At 50.3% G+C, this 15,085-nt stretch overlaps 1 protein-coding gene across 1 annotated transcript; it reads right to left on the minus strand.

The window, feature by feature from the left end:
* Positions 1–219: 219 nt before the first annotated feature.
* On the minus strand, positions 220–14,863 carry CEL (carboxyl ester lipase). Its single transcript, XM_066579724.1, has 11 exons — positions 14,665–14,863; positions 13,055–13,208; positions 12,256–12,378; positions 9,944–10,141; positions 8,519–8,649; positions 7,718–7,825; positions 7,483–7,600; positions 3,567–3,753; positions 3,223–3,426; positions 878–1,075; positions 220–542 (listed from the first exon to the last, which is right to left on the minus strand). Exons 1-11 carry the CDS (start codon positions 14,779–14,781, stop codon positions 368–370), a joined length of 1,713 nt encoding a protein of 570 aa, XP_066435821.1. The 5' UTR covers positions 14,782–14,863; the 3' UTR covers positions 220–367.
* Between the last annotated feature and the right edge of the window lie 222 nt (positions 14,864–15,085).

Genomic DNA, 15,085 nt, shown 5'->3' on the forward strand with positions numbered 1-15,085 from the left:
CTTCCATTTTGGCCATGACTGGCTGAGATGGGAACGTCTCTTTAACAATCAGGGTCTGCTCGTTTCAACCCTCCATCTACCAATCAAAACAAGATGACACTTCTATTATGAATTACGTTTGCAGCACAGTTGAAAAGCGAGGGAAGGTTTGTGTTCTGTAGTGCTGACACCTAGTGGCCAAAATAAAAACTACGACAAAATTAAAAAAAACCTCCAAGGTAGATATTAAAATCAGCCTTTTTTAATTCCAGGCAGCATCCATAGACGGCGCAGGATATTTACATACACAAGAGCACTGATATCGTTGAGGGGAACTTGTGTGTGAGACCCCCTGTTCCTGCCTATGTGCAGCACGATCAGTCTTTAGTTACTGGTTGGGAAGATTTGCGTAGGTGGTAACCCAAAACTTGACAAAAGGGGAGCGCAGATCCTGTTTCATGGATTTGGTCGTGATCTTCTTGGTGATTTCCAGGTACTGGCCGTTCAGTGTAGTGTAGGGTAACCAGGGAGTGGGCACCTTAGAGTTTCCTTGACTTGGATCTCTGTGTATATGGAAAAAGAGGAGAGTGAAAACCTTGATATGGGATTTGGCTTCTACTCAAAAGTGCCCGATATACAGGCTGCAGGCTAAATCCTTTATTTAAAGGGACGCTAACCCAAAAATATGAATGTCTACGAAGATACTCAGCACTGGAGATATAGGACATAAAGTAGTGATCATGGTGGGCAGGGTGGATTCTGCACTTATCACTCATCCCATTGAAGAACACTACAGTCAGACTCTCCTAGTCTGAAGTGGCTGATAACAGGAAGCAACAGACTATTTACCTATCCTACAGTTGCTCATGTAAAAGTCAATGAGGAGCACTCGTCTTACCCGGTTGCAGCAAAGTTGGTCCAGTAAGCCATCATGGCCTCAGCGACGTCCCTGTCTTGTGGTCTGTAAGCCAATTTGTTTGTGAATGGTTTACCAAACATGTACTGGAGGTCCTCTGCGTGATCGGCACCCACCCAGCTTGGATACACGGGCATACGTGTTGGATGAGAGAACAAGTAGCTGAAGGTCTTGGCATTCCTGTAATCAGTGACAATATTCAAGCAATGAACGGGAGGAATTTATATCCATAAGTAGAATATAAGACTGGAACTACAATATACAGCAATATGGACCGTGGTGGTATAACTCGGGCATCTTCTGTATATACACGTACGTGCCAAAAGTCATGGGACAGGAACGAATATCATGCAGGACCCCATCCAGCCCAGCAGAGTGCAGCAATGGGACGTGGCCTCTATTCCACAAGTGGGTGAAAGACGTCTGGAGGTATGTTGAGCCATCGAGATAGCCGCCCCCCCCCCCCCTCCCCCCCAGCTCCGGGGTATTTGTAGGTGCAGGATCTCAGGGGTGAATGGACCTCTCCACCACATCTCATAAATGCTGGATTGGGCTCATGTCGCACCATTCTTAGAAACTCGCCTGAATGCTCCTCCAACCAATTCTGGACAATGAGGGCCTGATGGCATGGAGCATTATCCTGCTGTAATATCAATCATTGTGGGGACATGAAGTCCATGAAGGGCTGCAAATGGTCTCCAAGCAGTGACAAAGAGCAGGCACTGGTCAATAACATGTTTAGATGGACCAGTGGACCCAACACCCCACACCTGCTTGCACATGGCAGGTATAGAACGCTGCACTGACCTGAGGGATATATATGTGTGGGGTCTCCTGCACTTACCAGGGGGAATATATACTGTATGCGTGGGATCTCCTGCACTGACCAGGGGGGATATATATGTGTGGGGTCTCCTGCGCTGACCTGCCAGATATATACGTGTGGAGTCTCCTGCGCTGACCTGCGGGATATATATGTGTGGGGTCTCCTGTGCTGACCGGGGGGATATATATGTGTGGGGTCTCCTGCATTGACCTGCAGGATATATATGTGTGGGGTCTCCTGCGCTGACCTGCAGGATATATATGTGTGGGGTCTCCTGCACTGACCGGGGGGATACATATGTGTGTGGGGTCTCCTGCATTGACCTGCAGGATATATATGTGTGGGGTCTCCTGCATTGACCGGGGGGAATATATATGTGTGTGGGGTCTCCTGCACTGACTGGGGGGATATATATATGTGTGGGGTCTCCTGCACTGACCGGGGGGATATATATGTGTGTGGGGTCTCCTGCACTGACCGGGGGGATATATATGTGTGTGGGATCTCCTGCACTGACCGGGGGGATATATATGTGTGGGGTCTCCTGCGCTGACCGGGGGAATATATATGTGTGGGGTCTCCTGCACTGACTGGGGGGATATATATATATATGTGTGGGGTCTCCTGCACTGACCTGCAGGATATATATTTGTGGGGTCTCCTGCACTGACTGAGGGGATATATACGTGTGTGGGGTCTCCTGCGCTGACCGGGGGAATATATATATATATGTGTGGGGTCTCCTGCACTGACCAGGGGGATATATATGTGTGGGGTCTCCTGCACTGACCTGCAGGATATATATGTGTGGGGTCTCCTGCACTGACTGGGGGGATATATACGTGTGTGGGGTCTCCTGCGCTGACCTGCAGGATATATATGTGTGGGGTCTCCTGCACTGACTGGGGGGATATATATATATATGTGTGGGGTCTCCTGCACTGAATGTGGATGTGATTCCTGCTGCAGGCGCTTGTCTGTTCGCACAGACAGTTCTAGCCAGACGCCGACGGCCATGATCACCTGTGAGCGGTCGCCGCGCTGTCCACTGTGGGCGGTGACGCCTTCTATGCCGTATTCCCGGGACACTTGACACTGTAGATCGAGGAATGTTAAATTCCCGCATCGACTCGGGAATGGAACGTCCCATCCGTCTGGCACCCCCTATCACACCTCGTTCCAACTTCAATATTTCCTGTCACCTCGCCATGAGCCCGCTGGCCGGTGTTCAACCTCACAAGTTATACAGATGTGGGTGTTTCCAAGCATCACCTGAGTTAATGCCACTTCATCATCCTGTACGTACCGCTATCCCAGGACTTTTGGCACGTCCGTGTAGAATTATATATGTACAGCTGGCATAGGTTATACTTCTCCTGTATATGGTCATATGGAGCATGCTGGTATAACCTGGGGATCTTCTGCAAATACATGCCCTGTAGGTTTTCTGCCCACAGCTCCTGCAGTCACGCTGTGACCGACTAGTTGTGAGGACACTTACTTGGCGTTGATGTTGTGAAGTGCGAGAGCCTCTTGGGTTGGGACCAGAAAGATATAGTCAGTCTCCATATCGACAACCGTCTTCTTCACGACCTCCTGATCGGGATTTGCTCCCCAGTTATCGGTATACAGGTCATAAGCGATGTCCAGGGCGGCGGTGCCTTTAGGAAGCGTCAGCCCTTGCACCAGCTTGTGGACTTCATCCCTGTTGGAGGAGAGGCGGCGATGTGACTAAATCACCAGCAGAAAGGAAGCAGCTAACTGATCGATCGCTCCGACGCCTTATTCCTGCGCCGCCCCCCCCCGTCCCCATACACCCCCAAGAGGGACAGACCGCACACTCACGGGGTAATCCGCTGGAGGGGCCGGTTAATGTTTGGTACATCAACGCCCGCAAAAAGATGTCCGTCCATGTTGTTGATTCCGGCTAAATAGTCCACATTTTCTGCATTGCCAAACAGATTCCTGGGATCGTCTGGAATGAAATCCCCATCGATGACCGGAGAGAAGGCCAAGTAGTGCACCAAGGGGTCTGCAGAGAGAGAGGAAACAGTCAATCCATGGAAGAGGCGAGACTGCAACTCTAAATAGTATTCCAATACACAACGACTGAGGGGCTTTATGTTCTAGTACCCCAAGTGTCAGCGTGTCATTATCCCATCCCCCAAGTGTTAGCGTGTCATTATCCCGTACCCCAAGTGTCAGCGTGTCATTATCCCATCCCCCAAGTGTCAGCGTGTCATTATCCCGTCCCCCAAGTGTCAGCGTGTCATTATCCCATCCCCCAAGTGTCAGCGTGTCATTATCCCATCCCCCAAGTGTCAGCGTGTCATTATCCCGTCCCCCAAGTGTCAGCGTGTCATTATCCCGTCCCCCAAGTATCAGCGTGTCATTATCCTGTCTCCCAAGTGTCAGCGTGTCATTATCCCGTCCCCAAGTGTCAGCGTGTCATTATCCCATCCGCCAAGTATCAGCGTGTCATTATCCCGTCCCCCAAGTGTCAGCGTGTTATTATCCCGTCCTCCAAGTGTCAGCGTGTCATTATCCCGTCCCCCAAGTGTCAGCGTGTCATTATCCTGCCCTCCAAATGTCAGCATGTCATTATCCCGTCCCCCAAGTATCAGCGTGTCATTATCCCATCCCCCAAGTATCAGCGTGTCATTATCCCGTCCCCCAAGTGTCAGCGTGTCATTATCCCACCCCCCTAAGTATCAGCGTGTCATTATCCCGTCCCCCAAGTGTCACCGTGTCATTATCCCGTCCCCCAAGTGTCAGCGTGTCATTATCCCGTCCCCCAAGTATCAGCGTGTCATTATCCCGTCCCCCAAGTGTCAGCGTGTCATTATCCCGTCCCCCAAGTGTCAGTGTGTCATCATCCCACCCCCCTAAGTGTCAGCGTGTCATTAACCTGTCCCCCAAGTGTCAGCGTGTCATTATCCCGTCCCCCAAGTGTCAGCGTGTCATTATCCCGTCCCCCAAGTGTCAGCGTGTCATTATCCCGTACCCCAAGTGTCAGCGTGTCATTATCCCGTCCCCCAAGTATCAGCATGTCATTATCCCGTCCCCCAAGTATCAGCGTGTCATTATCCCATCCCCCAAGTATCAGCGTGTCATTATCCCGTCCCCCAAGTGTCAGCGTGTCATTATCCCATCCCCCAAGTATCAGCATGTCATTATCCCGTCCCCCAAGTATCAGCGTGTCATTATCCCATCCCCCAAGTATCAGCGTGTCATTATCCCGTCCCCCAAGTGTCAGCGTGTCATTATCCCACCCCCCTAAGTATCAGCGTGTCATTATCCCGTCCCCCAAGTGTCACCGTGTCATTATCCCGTCCCCCAAGTGTCAGCGTGTCATTATCCCGTCCCCCAAGTATCAGCGTGTCATTATCCCGTCCCCCAAGTGTCAGCGTGTCATTATCCCGTCCCCCAAGTGTCAGTGTGTCATCATCCCACCCCCCTAAGTGTCAGCGTGTCATTAACCTGTCCCCCAAGTGTCAGCGTGTCATTATCCCACCCCCCTAAGTGTCAGCGTCTCATTATCCCGTCCCCCAAGTGTCAGCGTGTCATTATCCCATCCCCCAAGTGTCAGCGTGTCATTATCCCGTCCCCCAAGTGTCAGCGTGTCATTATCCCGTCCCCCAAGTATCAGCGTGTCATTATCCCGTCCCTCAAGTGTCACCGTGTCATTATCCCGTCCCCCAAGTGTCAGCGTGTCATTATCCTGTCCCCCAAGTATCAGCGTGTCATTATCCCGTCCCCCAAGTATCAGTGTGTCATTATCCCGTCCCCAAGTGTCAGCGTGTCATTATCCCGTCCCCCAAGTGTCAGTGTGTCATCATCCCACCCCCCTAAGTGTCAGCGTGTCATTATCCCACCCCCCTAAGTGTCAGCGTCTCATTATCCCGTCCCCCAAGTGTCAGCGTGTCATTATCCCATCCCCCAAGTGTCAGCGTGTCATTATCCCGTCCCCCGAGTGTCAGCGTGTCATTATCCCGTCCCCCAAGTGTCAGCGTGTCATTATCCCGTCCCCCAAGTGTCAGCGTGTCATTATCCCGTCCCCCAAGTGTCAGCACGTCATTATCCCGTCCCCCAAGTGTCAGCACGTCATTATCCCGTCCCCCAAGTGTCAGCACGTCATTATCCCGTCCCCCAAGTGTCAGCACGTCATTATCCCGTCCCCCAAGTGTCAGCGTGTCATTATCCCGTCCCCCAAGTATCAGCGTGTCATTATCCTGCACCCCATGTGTCAGCGTGTCATTATCGTGTCCCCCAAGTGTCAGCGTGTCATTATCCTGTCCCCCAAGTATCAGCGTGTCATTATCCCGTCCCCCAAGTATCAGCGTGTCATTATCCTGCACCCCAAGTGTCAGCGTGTCATTATCCCGTCCCCCAAGTATCAGCGTGTCATTATCCCGTCCCCCAAGTATCAGCGTGTCATTATCCTGTCCCCCAAGTATCAGCGTGTCATTATCCCGTCCCCCAAGTGTCAGTGTGTCATCATCCTGTCCCCCAAGTGTCAGCCTGTCATTATCCTGTCCCCCAAGTGTCAGCGTGTCATTATCCCGTCCCCCAAGTGTCAGCGTGTCATTATCCCGTCCCCCAAGTGTCAGCGTGTCATTATCCCGTCCCCCAAGTGTCAGCGTGTCATTATCCCGTCCCCCAAGTGTCAGCGTGTCATTATCCCATCCCCCAAGTGTCAGTGTCATTATCCCGTCCCCCAAATGTCACCGTGTCATTAACCCGTCCCCCAAGTATCAGTGTGTCATCATCCCGTCCCCCAAGTATCAGCGTGTCATTATCCCGTCCCCCAAGTGTCAGCGTGTCATTATCCCGTCCCCCAAGCGTCAGCGTGTCATTATCCCGTCCCCCAAGTGTCAGCGTGTCATTATCCCATCCCCCAAGTGTCAGTGTCATTATCCCGTCCCCCAAATGTCACCGTGTCATTATCCCGTCCCCCAAGTATCAGTGTGTCATCATCCCGTCCCCCAAGTATCAGCGTGTCATTATCCCATCCCCCAAGTGTCAGTGTCATTATCCCGTCCCCCAAATGTCACCGTGTCATTATCCCGTCCCCCAAGTGTCAGCGTGTCATTATCCCGTCCCCCAAGTATCAGCGTGTCATTATCCCGTCCCCCAAGTGTCAGCGTGTCATTATCCCGCCCCCCAAGTGTCAGCGTGTCATTATCCCGCCCCCCCAAGTGTCAGCGTGTCATTATCCTGTCCCCCAAGTATCAGCATGTCATTATCCCGTCCCCCAAGTGTCAGCGTGTCATTATCCCGTCCCCCAAGTATCAGCGTGTCATTATCCCATCCCCCAAGTGTCAGTGTCATTATCCCGTCCCCCAAATGTCACCGTGTCATTATCCCGTCCCCCCAGTGTCGGCGTGTCATTATCCCGCCCCCCAGTGTCGGCGTGTCATTATCCCGTCCCCCCAGTGTCGGCGTGTCTTTATCCCGTCCCCCAAGTATCAGTGTGTCATTATCCCGTCCCCCCAGTATCAGTGGGTCATTATCCTGTCCCCCAAGTGTTAGTGTGTCATTATCCCGTCCCCCCAGTGTCGGCGTGTCATTATCCCGTCCCCCCAATGTCAGCGTGTCATTATCCTGTCCCCCCAGTGTCGGCGTGTCATTATCCCGTCCCCCCAGTGTCGGCATCTCAGGGTCTTGTCGCTGTCACAAGTAGCGCCCCAGATACCACCGTGTAACCCGCCTCTCTGCATTATGTACTCCACTCTATCTCTCTTCATCTCTGTATTCTCACAGTCTAAGTTGAGCAGCTGCAGCTGATAGGCCAGGGTGATGGCCTTCGGATCCGTCTGTCTCAAGCAGTTCGCCAGGGCCACAGTGTCATTCACAGGACATCCGACTCCTGAAGCCACCTACCAACCAAGAGATCGACTTGCAGTAAATATTCCTTTGGGAAAGGCTGCATCGCCACAAAACAAACACCAAAGCTTTCTATGGCACAGCGTATATATAGCTGCATATACATTTACCTGTTGGGCCCAGATGAGAGGATCTTGCTGTATCGCCCATGGGCTCAGTCCTACCCCGCTCTGGCTGATGGCCCGCTTAATCAGTCCCACATTGTAAGGAGTCAGAGTCTGTACCGGAGATGGGAAGAAATGGTTGTGACTATTTTTTTCACTTTTTTTTTAATGTCACTCTGTGGTTCTAAGATTGCACTGATAATTCACTGCAGTACTTCTGTACTGCAATGCATTATTACTATTCATAGTGATCACAGGCCATAGTAGACCCGGATGCCATGGAAACCCAATGGGCCTCCGTGATTACATGGTGATTTAGTGTATTATTGTGCAATGATTTCACTGATAATAAACTGCAGTACTTCTGTACTGCAATGCATTATTGCTATTCATAGTGATCAAAGGCAACGGAAGACCCGGATGCCATGGAAACTCATCGGCCCTCTATGATTACATGGTGGAGGGCCGATGACGTCACAGGGAGAGCCCTCCATCTGTGAACTTTGTACATGCTGTAATCAATTTCTATCGCAGCATGTAAGGGGTTAACTGCAATATTGGGGATTGGTAAGAACACCGATGCCTGCTGTCACAGCTGGCTCCTGCTGCAGATGGCACAGGCTTAGGTTCTGAGCCCCTGTCATCCATAGGATGCAAGTTTACATTCATTCGCTGGAACCCCTTCCCAGCTAGAATGTAAAATTACGTCCTAGGGTGGGAAGGGGTTAAACAAGCGCCAATTTTGATGGCCAGTGCTGCTCATCATCCAGCAGTAACAATTAGTATCGCAAACAGGTAAATAATTGCCTGAAGGGAGACGCTGGCGGCCCCCGCGGACTCCCCGAAGATGGTGATGTTCTCAGTGTCCCCACCGAAGGCAGCGATGTTCCTCTTCACCCAGGCGATGGCCAGATGCTGATCCCACAGACCGTAGTTCCCTGAAGACCAAATGGAAATAAAACTGCAGCACAAGACAGGAATCCGAGGAAGAAAGATCCAGCAGCCAGGAAGAGTACATGCAAAGGAAACTGCACTTTAACCCTTTAATGGCGCCGTCCCTTATTTCTTTTCACTTTTAGTTTTTTCCTCCCCACTTCCAAAGAATCCTAACTTTTTTTTCTACGAGATGGGGGATGATAATGGCCGCTGCTACCTGGGGAGCTGCTGGGGGCAGGAGATGATGATGGACGAGCCTAATAGCCAACAGGTGAAGAACAAGGGTGAGGAAGTCCCACCACCATCAGCGCGGCCACCGAAAGTCCTGCCTCCGGGATGGACTGTATAGACCTAAAAGTAGGGATCTCTATTAGGGGCACCAGACCGCCTGGAGGAGCCCCTGCCTGCCCCGGCCGCCCACAGAGACAGAGCCTGTAAGAGCGCGCTCATTACGAGGCCTGAGGATGTCCTGCTGCAGCAAGGTGCTTTACACGGTACGACCCGTCAGGTACAAGATGGCCGACAGCTCGTCCCAGCAATAATCGCTCCATAGGCATGGAGGTGGAGTGGCCGGGGTCATCCCCCCATCTGTCTCCATACTCATTACACAGCCGATTCATCATTCAGTTTTCTGCATGGCGAAACTGATCGACAAGCGAATGACTTGTAGTTCGCCGTTCCGTCGCTTCGTGTATTTACACTGAACGATATCGCGGGAATGTCAAGAATTATCGGGCCGTGTAAAAGCAACTTAAGCTAAAACTAATGTAGCTCCATGCCTGCAGGAGGGTGATAGCTGGCGGGAGGGACTAACTCACTTTGTGCTTAGTGCCCGCCTCCTAGTGGCAAGAGCTATACCCACGGTCTTGTTGCGTGCCCCAACGACACGGATGAGGCACCATAGTATTCCATTATACCGCATTCTGCCGGTCAGCCTACCAAGACGAGCCGCAGGCATGGCTTAATAGGCAATCACCCACGGAAGCCCTGGGGGCCTTCAGAAGGGACCTCTGAATGACAATTGGGGCATTTAAATGCCACTTTCAGAATTGACAGTGGGATTTAAAGGGTTAACAGTCGCGATCAGTGTTCACGCCGATCATGGCTGTTCTGGGAGGATATCAGCTGCAAAAGACAGCCGGCACCTGCCGTGTATGAAGCGGGATCGGCAGTCAGTCCCGCTCCATACATACCCAATGCGCCCAGGACGTAAATGTACGCCAGGGGCATGAATGGGTTAACCAACTGACTGATGACTTGTAAAACACCTGAATGTCCAACCAAGACATAACTTACCGGGGCCGTTGGCGTCTCCAGTGCTGAGGAACCCCAGGGGTCCCACGCGATAGTTGAAGGTCACCACGATGACTTTGCCTCGCAGGGCCAGCTCCTCTCCATCATACAGGTAGTTGTCGAGGAAGTTAGCCCCCTGCCCACCTCCAAGCAGGAACCCTCCGCCATAAATCCAGACCATCACCGGGAGTTTGGTTGACACTAGATGCAAAGAAATACGTATCAGGAAAGGAAACTATAAGGTTCTCCAGAGCTGCGCTCCTAAATCCCATGAGTTCCCGATACCTATCAGACCACAGGATCTCAGCCCCTGCTGGTTCAGTGTCTGCATAGAACGTGCTCGGCTGAGAGATGGAACGCTACCAAGTGTCTGATGGAGAGAATCTTCTAAAAAGCAGTTTGCATTGCATTATGGGAGTTTCAGTGTTTCTCCTTATAGCACAAAGTCGCAGCATCTTTGGGGGATTTGGGAGGGGGATTGGGGGTGCGTCTTGTTTTTACGGCACACACACTGCAGCAGAATTGACTCGATAACTTTATTCTATGAGTCACTGTGATTACCACAATACCAAAATGTATAGTTTTTTTTTTTTTTTTTTTTTTTGCTGTATCACTTTTAAAATATAAAATATCTTTGGGGAAAAATTATTTTCAGCCGCCATCGTCTGACCGCTATAACTTTTTAGATTTCCGTCGATGTAGTTCTGCAAGCGCTCATTTTGTGTGGGACGTCCTGTAGTTTCTATTGGTACCATTATAAAAAGTACATATGACTTTTTAATTGCTTTTTATTACATTTTTCCTGGAGTTGGGGTGACCAAAAAAGGCGCAATTCAAGCAATATTTTTTTTCTGATGATGTTCGCTGTGCAGGGTAAGGCTGGATTCAGACGAACGTATATCGGCTGGGTTTTCACGCCTCTCTGCAGGGGGGGGGGGGGCTGGAAGAGCCAGGAGCAGTGCTCTGAGCTCCCGCCGCCTCTCTGCCTCCTCTCCACCCCTCTGCACTATTTGCAATGAGGAGAGGCGAGACAGGGGCGGGGCTAATTATCGGGCCGTAGACCCGCCCCTGTCCCGCCTCCTTTCATTGCAAATAGTGCAGAGGGGCGGAGAGGGGGTGGAGAGGAGGCAGAGAGGGGGCGGGAGCTCAGTTCCTGCTCCTGGCTCTTCCATCCCCCCCCCCCCCTGCAGATGAGGACACCGTATATCGGCTCAGCGTGAAAACTAAGCCGATATACGGTCGTCTGAATCCAGCCTTTAATGGATAAAGCGATACCAAATATGTTTCGGGGTTTTATTTAGATTATTTTTTTTATTATAAATATGGCAAAAGGGGTAATTTTTAAACTTTTTTTACCTTTTATTATTTTTTTAATAATTAATAAAACTTTTCAAATGGGTTTTTTTTTAGCCCCCATGGGGGGACAAGAACGTGCGATGGTTGGTCGCTGCTGCAGTATGATGTAATGCCATGGCATTACATTATACTGTGATCTGCAGGGGCAGACCTGGGGACCCCGACTGTCATGACAACCCGCAATCATATCATGAGGGACGGTGAGGGCTCCCCGAACTCTGATCAAGGCATTTAAAGGGTTAACAGCTGCGATCAGCGGTAGTGCTGATCAGGACTGTTGCAGGTGGCTGTCGACTGTAAGAAACAACCGGCACCTGCATTGTGTAGAATGGGATCGACCCTCACAGATCGCTAAGAAGTTAAGGATAATCGATTGCTAAATTAATTGACTGCATCGCTACACAGGTCGATGTTCGTAGCTAAAGAACAGTCAGACAGTTCTGGCGCCCGCTGATCCCCGGGGAACATAAAGGCCCATTTACACACAGACGATCGCTCAAAGTTCGTCAGAAACTGACAGCTTTGAGCGATCATTTTGCATTAGCTACTAATGGGTTAATCAGCCCTTTAGTACTTCATTGAGTGTATTTAGAGAGCAGCGGGTGGTCTGTTCTCTAAAGACATCACTATTATTCTCCAGCGGGAGAGCAGCTGAAAGAATGTTATCAGTGCTGCCTGGGGAGAACACAGCGTGCGGTCCCTCTTATTGAGGACGACAGATTTTAAGCTAAACTCAGCGATGGACGAACAGTGCACGATGGCTTTTGAGCGATCATCATTGTGTGTAAATGTACATTAAGAGACGTGCGATGGTCTAAGCCCCCCCCCTCCCCCCCCCCCACCATACACATTAGAAAGTCGCCCGGGTCATTGGAGGATTCGAATGGCGACACACTAATGTGTATGGAGGCCTTAATATATGAGCAGCCCCTGTAAGACCGGTTGGTGTGTGTACTTACCTGCTGAGCGGGACTGAGGGACCCAGATATTGAGGTACAGGCAGTCCATGGCTCCGCGGACGTCACTCTGCATCAGGGTCGCCTGCATGCAGCGCGGTTTGTACTCTGTGGTTTTCAGGGTTCCTACAGAGAGAATCAAAGAAGCAAAAGTCAGTCGGCGGTGACGTTTTATCGGTCACTTCTGGGGCATCCGAGCCGAGGAGGGCGACCCCCATCATCGTGCCGTCAGCTGCTGTAAGGCAGAAGGTGCCGGCAGCACAATATCCATCTATGAAGACCGTGCTATACGTTTATAGCCTTCATATAACACTGCAGATACTGTGCTTTACATATCTTACATCATCTCCTTACTCCAGTCACATCCAGAGCTGCAGTCACAAAGGGAAAGCATCACCTAGGTATTTGTACTAGTTAGAACAGATAGTACATGTGTATGTGGGAACGTCAGCGCTGCAGTCAGAGACCGGCTGTGCAGACCGGCGGGGATCGGAGCGCTCAGTACGGCTTAGTTAGAAAAATAAAAATACTATTTCATGTCCTCCCAAATTTTGCATTAACTTGGAAATCTTCTGTAAACGGATGCCAAAAAATGGGCATTTGTCACCCAAAAACTTTTTGGGGGGATGCTGATAAGTATCTCTAGTGGGGACCCCTTTACTGTAGGCAGTCAGCCCGTCCGTCAGTGCGCAGCTGGAGAATTGTAGCCGCAGCTCTGGATGTGACAGGAGTATAAAGCATGGTACGACCAAATGAGTAAATGCACACAGTGCAGATCTCCTATACACTACTCCAGTCTTACCTGACCAGCCGGGATGCTTCTCGGGTTTTTCCATAACTTTAGTCGGAGCACCAAATGGGATCCCCTTGAAAATATCAATGTAATCCGCAAAGACGACGCCAACTTTCTTACTGGTTCCTTCAACGAATCCCCCTTCTGTGTGCACGATGCCCAGCTGTGAACGGAGGGTCAATACGCATCAGTCGCCGTTGATGAAACAGCGCCACTCTTACCCACTGTTGTATCTGGTATTGCAGCTCAGACAGGGTCTATGGACCAGAGTGGCGGTCCACTGACCTGGTGTGTCTTTCTTAGTACATATTTGTGATCCTCATCTAATGACTACTGAATTCTACAGCAGCTTTAATACGCATTCTATATGTTAACGACCCTCTACTGCGCCTCCTGGAAATGTATGAATAAACTGACAACTGGGTGTGACTATTCCGCTTGTCAAATGGGTGTCTCCCTGCATAATTAGCACTGATTGGACAATGCAGGGACACACTCCACTGACCATGGAAATTGTAGCACACCGTTGCAATTTTCATGGGGGATACTAGAACCACCTACAACAGGTAAGTCAGTAGGGCAGATGGATCCTCTTTAACCCCTTTCCCACCCCAGAGCATATATGCATGCCCAGGGTGAGAAGGGCTTCCTGCGAATGGGCGCACAGGTACGTCCTATGGATGGGGTGGGCTTAGAAGCTGAGCCCAGGCCATCAGCGGAAAAGTCAGCTGTGACAGCTAGCCTCCCACTGCAACAGTGGGGAACAGCGAGAACGCCGATCCCTACTGTTAGCCCCTTACATGCTGCGGTCAATATTGATGTAAGAGATTTATGGAGAGAGGGTGCTCCCTCTGTGATGTCATCGACCCTCAGCCAAGTAATTGCGGAGGGCAGATGAATTGCCATGGCCTGTAATGCTATGAGAAGTGATAATTCATTGCTGTACAGAAGTACTGCAGTGTATTATCAAAGCGATTATAGCATCGCAGGTTCAAGTGCCCCACAGGAACATTAAAAAAATGTAAGAAAAAAAACATTTTTAAAAAAGGGGAAGAAAAGTTTTCAAAAAAGCTGCATGTACCCCAAAATGGGGCCAATAAAAACTTCAGTACGTCACACAAAAAACAAGCGGCACACAGAGCTCCGGCTGTCAAAAAATACAAAAGTTGAATGCAGAAATGTGCAAAAAAATAAGTTTTTATTCTGCAAAAGTGCCCCCCCCCCCAAAAAAAAACTATATAATTTTGGTTTTGTCGTAATTGTTCTAACCACCAGAAAAAATTTATCATTTATGCTGTAAGATGAGAGCTGTAAAAAAAAAAAAAAACTTTTAACTGTACCCAAGAACGGTCATTCGCCATTCAAAAAGCAGGCCTTCGTGCGGCCGTGTCAACGTAAAAATAAAAAGGTTTGTATTGTGAAAAGTGGAGAGGCAAATCCCCCCAAATTGTCGTCTTTAGGTCCGAAGTAGACCTGACAGGTTAAAGTCCTCATTACTTTCAGTACCTCTGCTTGCTGTATGTTATGAAGTTACAGAGTACCACAGTTACCCCGCAGCCTCAGAGCATCTGTACTGATAGGATAGAGACCATAACTAGACCGTAAACGCTCCGACTTACCGTTTTAGCGTGGGCAGCCATCAATAGGCCACAAAAAGCCATGAAGTGGAGCAAGCGTGCCATCCTGTCTCCTGGACGATGTCTCCCCTCCCGTGGGCCGCTTCTCGCACCGTGCATGCTTATATAGCCCAGATCACCTTATCTACACCGTTCATCCCACTGACATTGGTAATGATGCCGGTGTGTGTGAGACTCCGAGCAGCTGTGTGCCCGCAGGTATCTGGATGGGCACAGAGTTCGCCCTGTGAGGTGGCACGTGCACCCGGCCTCGGCTTCTGATGGGAACATTACATTTTCCATTGATAATCATTAAGGTCACTGTGGCGATACGACCGCAGCGAGAACCACACGGTTAGTGAGCAGTGTTATAAAAGGCTTACTGCTGTATCTAAGCCCACCATGTGTGATACCGCCTGCTGAG

This window comes from Eleutherodactylus coqui, chromosome 10 (assembly GCF_035609145.1).
Source record: "Eleutherodactylus coqui strain aEleCoq1 chromosome 10, aEleCoq1.hap1, whole genome shotgun sequence".
In the NCBI taxonomy this organism is placed as follows: Eukaryota; Metazoa; Chordata; class Amphibia; order Anura; family Eleutherodactylidae; genus Eleutherodactylus; species Eleutherodactylus coqui.

Excerpts from the sequence above, each read along its gene's own strand:
- CEL (XM_066579724.1), bottom strand. The coding sequence starts at position 14,781 with ATGCACGGTGCGAGAAGCGGCCCACGGGAGGGGAGACATCGTCCAGGA. Across the intron at positions 12,379-13,054 it reads GAAGCATCCCGGCTGGTCAG|GAACCCTGAAAACCACAGAG; the intron begins GTAAGACTGGAG and ends TTCTCTCTGTAG. Across the intron at positions 1,076-3,222 it reads CTTCACAACATCAACGCCAA|GAATGCCAAGACCTTCAGCT; the intron begins GTAAGTGTCCTC and ends CACTGATTACAG.